This window comes from Seriola lalandi, unplaced genomic scaffold (assembly GCF_002814215.2).
Source record: "Seriola lalandi dorsalis isolate HSWRI2012SDOR001 ecotype SW California unplaced genomic scaffold, Sedor1 jcf7180002054443, whole genome shotgun sequence".
NCBI classification, from domain to species: domain Eukaryota; kingdom Metazoa; phylum Chordata; class Actinopteri; order Carangiformes; family Carangidae; genus Seriola; species Seriola lalandi.
Window position 1 is genome coordinate 955,785 of NW_019524996.1, and position 8,193 is coordinate 963,977.

Genomic DNA, 8,193 nt, shown 5'->3' on the forward strand with positions numbered 1-8,193 from the left:
GGCCTCGAGCACGGGAACACATATGGCTCATTTGGCAAATTGAAACAGCTAGTTGCTTTGAGTTTGGAGCTCCATTATTCTAAACAGGGGGAAGTTTGCTCACAAATTCCTCCACCCCCTACCCTTCCTCTGATTCTGCATCCATTTCCTGCACCCGTGCATACGCAGCCTCACATCAGTCTGGGATGGATTGACCTCTTGATCCTCTGTGATTGGAGAGTGATTCAGTATTGTGGCTCCTTCAGGTGCCCTAGGGTGCAGGAGTCACACAGTCATGTGGTTGTGGTTTTTCTTTGTGTCTGCTGACAGCTCTGACCCTGCTGGACCTCAAATTGTCACTGACCTGCTGTGTTTCTGTAGGACCAGCTACATTTGACTGATCAAGAAGGAGACATATATAAACTTGAGGAGGGGGGGTCGGGGTGTCACGGTACAAACATGTTAAGCCCTGGTTCTTGGTCATATTGAACTGTACATTATTAACAATTATCAGTGTGATATGTGAATGCCAATCAAACAACAACAACTGTAAATAATAATAATAGCTGCTATTAGCTCAAAGAAAGGATTAAGACACCCAGAATGAAAAAGAGACAAAATGACTATAAACAGCGGAGCTCTTTGTGGTCATTTTGCACTATTGCATCTTGTTGTGTGTGTCTCTTTGTAATTTTGTGTCTGTCTGCTGTGTGTTTGGAGGCTGACTCAACCTTCATCATCTTCAGTGTGCCTGCAGATCTATTCATGATTTGTGTAACTGGCCACTTCCGCACTACCAGCAGAGCATCAGCATGAAATAGCCTCACTGGACTCTCCTTCCTACTTTAGGCTGGATGTTCCTGAGGAAAAGGTCTTCCCGTGATGTTAGCAGGAAGAGACAAGTGTGATTGAGTCACAGACACATGACAGAGGCAGAGAGGTGTGTAGGTGCAGAGACAGGACAAGATGAAGTAGAGGTAAGAGCAGAGGACAGATTCATCGCAGGAGGTGACTGATGAGGTGGGTTGAGAGCAGATGGAGCTGAAAAGGAAAAAGCCTGACTTGCATCAGGAGGGTGCCCCGAGTCGGCCCTATACCAACGGCAGAGTCTTGCTCCCGTCTATATTTAGCACAGGGACCACAGATTGTATCAAGTGCTCCGGGGCCTTGTGTTCAGACCGGCAAGGACTGCTGCCATCCGTCTCAGTGCCCGGGGCCGGGCACGATCCTGGCTCACGCCAGCACGAGGGGGGGAGTGATGGGACCGTGTCGTCTGGGAGCACGTTTACTTAACACATGTACAGAGTCCATCACATTCTGTCGGAGCAGATGCCTTCAAAGCAAAGTGAGGGGAGGCGAACGCTAGAAAACACCTGTGTGTGGATACCTTGACAAGTAAAACACTGTACCTACCTCGTCCTAATGGTGCGTTCGTGTTCGCAGCAACTCTTCCATCTCTTCATTTCTCCTTCCTCCAAGCATTTGTAAAGGGCACAGCAACGCCCCGTCACCATCTACCCACGTCTGCTGAAATAAAAACATCCCATGTCTCACTGGACAGGACTGACATTCAGTCCAAATGTCAAAGCAGCTCAAGCCATTTTTGACTTCATGTCCCTGCTCTTACCTTCCCCATCTCCACTACCTCCAGGACTGTTGGGGGGGTGGGGGGGTGGGGGGGGGCTGTCAGTGGTGAGTGATGAAAGACTAATCCGTTCAGACACCAAAGTCTTCTGAAGGTGTGACAAAACTCAAACATCAACCCATCTTGAAGTGAAGTTAAACGCTGCTCTTTACAGTCATTATCCACTCAGGATAAAAGTTTTATGGATCAACTATCATCTGTTGGCCTGGAAGATAAACCAACTGAAACTGTGTGTGTTTACTAAAGTAACTAAACTAAAATTATAGAAAAAAAGTATCGCAGGTGGATATCTTCCAGTTTTTTAGCTGTGCCAGATGGAGCAGTATGTTACAGCTGCCTGGCTCTCAGTGTACGACCAGTACATGTGCACTTTAACTGTCCAAAACATTCACTGTATTAATAATGTCGAGTAGTTGTCGTGTCCAGTTGAATTTTTACTGGTTAATGACAAACACACTGACGAACACACATCTTTTATAGTTGTTTTTTGTGGTTGTTCATCTGTCCCTCGGTGAAAACATTTTTTAAACTGTTTGATGTTTTGTTGAGTTTTTAATCACTCAATACTTTTACTGATCTTTCCGAATCGCACCCCTGAAAAATACCAAATGATAGAAAAAAACTCAAACTCACACTGAAAATAATATAAACTAAACTAAATCTGAGCATTTTCAAAAAATCTAAACTAAATGAGTAATCCTGCTTTAAAAAAAAAAACAAATGAAAAATCTAAAACTATTATAACGTTGGTTATAATAGTTCAGAATGATGAGAAGTTTTACAGCAGAAAGTACAATTAAGTCTGAAGGAACCGCCCGCAGTGTTATCCACTTCCCCCAAAAAGACTTTGAATGAAAGAATGAAAAATCTCTTTAAGACTTCACGTGCTTTTATGAGATGTTCACATTTTAAGTTCAAGTAACCCCAGAATGTGACACCAAGACAGAGAAACATTTAATTGTGGTTTGGTGCCATCTAGAAAAAAGGTACTTTCCCGGTTTGAGAATTTCTTTCACACAGATGAAAACAGACAAACGGTGTCATGAATGTGGTGTATAAGCATGTTACTTTCTATTGCAGCACCATTTTGTGATTCAAGTGGTTTAGACGTGGGTGTTTTGTCGATTAAAGTACAATCCAGTGCAGCTGTTCCTATAACCTTGTCTCGTCTCCACAGCTCCATCTGATTAGTTTGAAGTACCCCCTCATCAACACCAGCCAACATGATCCACATATGTTCATTTGATATTACACTGCATGTTATTTAACAGTATTATATAACTGACTTGATCTGCGTTTTTTTTTCGGGCAGATTTGTATTTGGAGGAACATTTGAACCTTTTTCATTCATATCTTCAGCTGTGGACTTGGACTTTTCCACAGCACTGACTCTGGTTGTCAGGAGATGCTGGTAGTTTATTAGTTATTGTGACAGTAAATATATTGGAGATCAGCTTGACACTAACTTGTAATTCCTTTTTTTTTTCCTTATTTCACTGCTAAACTAATCTCCAATCTTTCCCCCGGATTCCACAACAGCATACGTACCGGGACTGCAGGTGTCTGTTATTAGTGTTCAGGAAGTCCAAGAGCCAACGTTTCATTTCTATCCAACTCAGATGTGAAAACCGAGTGTTTCTGCCGTCTTCTTTGAAACGCAGCGTCATTCCCTCTTTTTCCTTTTATTTCGGTCGTGTGACTCTAACCTTTACATGCTCTCCGCCTGCCTCCAACCATCCCGCAGCCTGTCCATCAGTCACCGCCCCCACAGCGTCCCAAACAGACACACTGATCACTCAAACCAACAGCAAAGCTGCAACTTACTGTCACAGAATTGAGTCGACTACACTCAAGCTCCCCAACTGACAGTTACACACTAATTACATCTACACCTCAATTACACAAGCAACCGAGACATTATTGGGAAGTACTACATCCGTCTTTGAATTACACACATTTTATTCAGACATTCACCAGATCAATGATTTCCAATTTCTTTTTTCTTAAAAAAAAAAAAGCTTCCAAGTTATCTTATTCTACAAAAACATTGATAATTTGTACATATAAAAAATAAAAATACAAGACAAAGATGAGCTGCAACTAAATTCTGCAAACAAATTACAGCCGCTCTCCAAAGAAGGAGCCAAAAACTCCCACAAGTCCTGTGTGTTTCTGAGGTTTTCATCAATCTAATGACTGATCCCGGTGATCTTCCCTTGCTATAGAGCTTTCAAAATGGTTGGTTGTTTTGATTTTCATTCGGAAAATTGGAGACAAGTTAATAAAACAGTGTAGGAGTCTTTGGAGATGCAGAACGACCATTGTGTAACCTGGATCTACGAAAACCCCTCTGGGTTTCCGTGTTACAGTGATTGTGTTATACCCCCAAACATCCTTAGAAAAAGCAGGATTTTCTGTTTTGACAAGTGGAGGTTTAGGTGTTGGCTGCGTGGTTTGCAGTCAGTGTTGCAGTCTCACATAGGGTAGTTAAGCACCACGTCCTGTTTGGCCAGCTCCAACAACATAGGATCGTCGAAGAACTTGCTGATGCTCACATCTTCGCTCAGACCCTGCAGAACAACAGAGCACGTTAGTCATGCAAAACAAAAACACATTATCATGTAGTCATGAACAAGCAGACACGAGCCTCACCTTGCGCCTTCGGGTCTTGATCATGAACTCTCTGGCCAGGTGGGGGGCAGGCTGAGGCTCAAGAGGCCTGATCACGATACTCTTGTCCAGGGGGTCACCAGGCACGATCTGGAAGGGAAATGCAGCGGTTAGTTAAACCAGAGAAAACGAGCGTCTGGCATCTATTGAAATCCTCCCGTTCGCATCCAGCCGCGCATAATCCGGGAAAACAGCCTGACAGCATGAAAACACAGATCAAATGTTGAACTTCAATAAGCTGCGTGGACACTTCTAGTAGTGGCGCCGACCTCTCACTAAATATCTGATTCAGTTGCAAGTCTGTCCCGTTGTTACTGAGTCAGGAGCGCGTCCATCAACGTGATGGAAAAAGCAACGTGCAAGTGCTGTCACTCCTTGAGCTGGTGACCAACACGGCACCAATGCAACGTTAGCAGGTCGACTTGGAAGAAGTTAAGTGTCCACGGGCTTATAAAATGACTCACTAAATCCATTATCTTAAGTAGCTCATGGTATGACCTTCAAAAAGTGACCTCATTGTTATGGATATATGATACATTCCCCTAAATGCAAAGACAGGAGGAGGAGGAAGAGGGGGCTTGTGGGGAATGTGGAATCTGAAATAAGTAGGGTAGAGTGGACTAAATAAGACATTCCCAGCCGCAGGGAAAGATTAAAACAGGAGGAAAAGGGAAAAAATAATCAATGGAGTGGCTGAAGCCCAATCAACAGATGGATGGGAGCTGCTAACAACAGTAACTCAACACTGCCCCGTTTGCATGCCAATACTGGCAGTACATAATCAAGCTAATGAGGGAGGGACAGTATGGAGTCTAGGGTTTAATTGGCCAAACTACACAGTTCAGGGACTCATATATTATTCTTATTTTCTGGGACAGTTGAATCGATCTGTGCTAGCAGGAGTGATTTCTGTCAAAGAGAGGAGCAGAGAAGAAGATTCACAGTGTTGATTGTATCGGGTACAGACTCTGTAGCTGCTCTGTACAAAGTAATCTCAGGTGAGATGGAGAACGTGATTGGTGCTGGACCCCAGGAGAGTCTACTGGGAGAAAAGGTACAGTTTCCCCAACAACCTCAGGCCATGTGGAAATAAATCACTACATGATGACAGCACATTATGACTGGACGCCAGAATGGAAAGGTCCACATCACCTGATGTTAACATAAAATTTAGGAATCATCCCACAGGAAATCATTATTAATTCATGATTTGAGATTTTAAAAAATCCCACAACACAAATACAATGACAGAATAATACATTTCTATGAACTTGATGCTAACAACATTACTGCAAAACCAACGTGTGGTTCTGCTGTATGTTCGCTTTCATTAAACATAAATAATTCATGTGCAGCTTCTTGTCTAACAGTTGCATTTTCTCCTCAAGGGGATAAAACACGTTAGAAGAATAAAACATTAACATTTAAACCTATGAAATCCTTGTTTCCCTTCCAGATGAATGGACTCTGCAGTGAAATATTAATCTACACTAAGTGGAGTTAATTTTTACTGACACAGCTCTGCAGAGTGCAGACACAAACACACGTCAGACACGGCAGGCAGAGACAGAGCCACATTATACTTAAAACTTAATGACTCAACACTCCGCTCTACTCCACATCAAAAGCAGTTTAGTCAGAGTGGCAGACATGTGCACATCGGTTGGTCACTCTGCTGCACAAGCTGCCACAGTGCTGTGTATGTGAGGGTTTGTGCCTGCGAGTGTGTGTTGGGATGACAGGAGGATACAACATCCCATCTTTTACGACACAAATATCAGATTTCTCATCTGAACAGAGCAGTTTTTTGTTTTGTTTTTTTAATCTGAAAAACAAACATGCGATTTGCAGAATTCCTGTGGCACTGTTTGTCATAGTGATGATGCAGGCATGTGAGTGTTAGCAACGCACTGGTGATGCTTTCAGTTTCACTACATCTGACACAACAGCTGACACGTGAATGAATCTCAGGTGTACACTTCAGAGTTGCGGCACTTCCTCTGATTTTTTGTAGGCGTGAAATGTTTATTGTTTCATCTGTTGCTCATCTGTGGGAACCTGATGTTTGTCGAATGACTTCTCGCCTGAGATGCAAGCTAGTTTTTAGAGCGTGTTCCTCTTTTGGATCAAGCCTGTGTTTTACTGTCTTTGCATTAAAGAAGCATCACATTTACATGAATAATCAATGAGGTTGGATACATCTCTGGACACCTCCAGAGAGACCGTGATCGTGTGAATCTTCACTGCATTTAAGCCTGGGCTTTACTTGTTTTCACTGAAATCATTTCAGATGGAAAGCAAGCCTGTGTCTCTAAATCTCACCTGCCAGTGGTGGAACACAGACAGAGCAAAGGCCTGTCCCTGTGTGTGTGTGCGCAGGTCTGTCTCGAAGCCAAAGGAGTCGATGGCTGGGATGAAAGCCTTGATGGTGTAGAGAGGAGACCCTGGAATAGGTGCATCCTGGGTCACATGACCCCTGATAGATGACAAACACAGGACAGAATAAAAAAAAATGAAATTACTGAATTTCAGAGATGATGCTGCAACTAATGATTATTTTCATGATATATTAATCTGATTATTTTCTCGATTACACTGATTATTTGATATATATCTCAGAAGAATAAGAAATAGAGGAAATATTCACATTTCAGAAGCCACAACTAGTGGATTTTTGGACTTTGTGCCTAAAGAATTTACTTACATGATGAATTGATTATCAAAATAGGTGCTCATTAGGAGGTTCTAGTATTAACATTTCTGTCTGGCTTGATACTTCACATTAGCATAATGAGAGTGGACCAACCTTCTTCGAGCCAGCACTGTATAGACAGCAGACACACAATCGGCCGGAGCCTGAACCTCCACAAAGTAATAGGGCTCCATCAACCTTGGCGTGGCCTGGAACACGAGGGAGACGATACATTAAAGGGACAAAAGCCTATAGAAAACAGTATGGCTAATCCACATACAGCTGACCCATGGATTTATGGTGGAAGCGGCGAAGGAGCCAAAGCAGAAGAGGAAAGAAGCCAAAATCGTGACAGAGGAATGTTACTGGACTACAATTAAAAAGTACGCACGTCAGCAAAATCTCAAACTCTAATCAAAGTAATGGAACATTAAAGAAGGTGAGGATGAATAGGAGGTCTGGGGGGAGTAATGGTAGATGTGAGGAAGAATAGAGTTTAGGGTGGGGGGTGGAGGGGGGTGATCTCACCATGAGGAAAGCGGAGTACACCACTCTCCTGGCCGTAGGGATGACCTGGCCGCCTCCTCTGTGGAGAGGCTCCTGAGCGATGACTGCATCCAGGATCTTAAACTTGACATTTCTGATGGCTGAGGGCGGCAGAAACACTGAGTTATGGTAACACATCACTGACACAGTGGAAAAATACATTTTCCTTTCAGCACGACGCAAAGGGCGCACTAGGCCAGACGTTCTGGCAAAGAGGACGTTCCAGGACTGGTCGCAGGACAGAGAACAAAAGGTTTATTTTGTGAAAACTCACGCTCATCACACAGAGGTCCTTCCCTGGTGCCCCACTGGAAGCCCTGAACAATGCTGTCTTTGACTGAGCCGAGCAGCGCCTTGTCCACCTACACAGGAGAAGCAAACACATCTACAGTTCGCTACGAAAACATGGGCTTCTCTTCAAAAACAGCTACTCTCTGATGGGCTGTGCAATACACCAAACTGACATCAGTAGCCTTGTGCCATTCTGATTAATAGCTGCAAATAAAGCCTAAATAAATGCAGTCATTTTTCCTCAGGTTTCGGAAAGGATTTTTGGCGTATCAAACTCATCAATGGCCCAGTTTGGTGTTTACATAATACCAGCTCCAAAAATGTAATTACTATCATCTGAGTGTTGTTGCTTTGGAGCAGAGAAACACAG

The 8,193-nt window shown here is 43.3% G+C and overlaps 1 protein-coding gene across 1 annotated transcript in view; it reads right to left on the reverse strand.

Annotated features, from left to right (window-relative positions):
- Positions 1-3,565: 3,565 nt before the first annotated feature.
- eftud2 (elongation factor Tu GTP binding domain containing 2) overlaps positions 3,566-8,193 on the reverse strand; it is a 13,711-nt gene continuing 9,083 nt past the window's right edge. Inside the window, exons 23-28 of the mRNA XM_023410987.2 lie at positions 7,807-7,894; positions 7,515-7,633; positions 7,101-7,195; positions 6,617-6,770; positions 4,277-4,384; positions 3,566-4,194 (exon numbers count right to left, since the gene is read on the reverse strand). Coding sequence (XP_023266755.1) covers positions 4,099-4,194; positions 4,277-4,384; positions 6,617-6,770; positions 7,101-7,195; positions 7,515-7,633; positions 7,807-7,894 — 660 coding nt within the window. The 3' untranslated portion in view covers positions 3,566-4,098. The remainder of the gene's footprint in view (positions 4,195-4,276; positions 4,385-6,616; positions 6,771-7,100; positions 7,196-7,514; positions 7,634-7,806; positions 7,895-8,193) is intronic.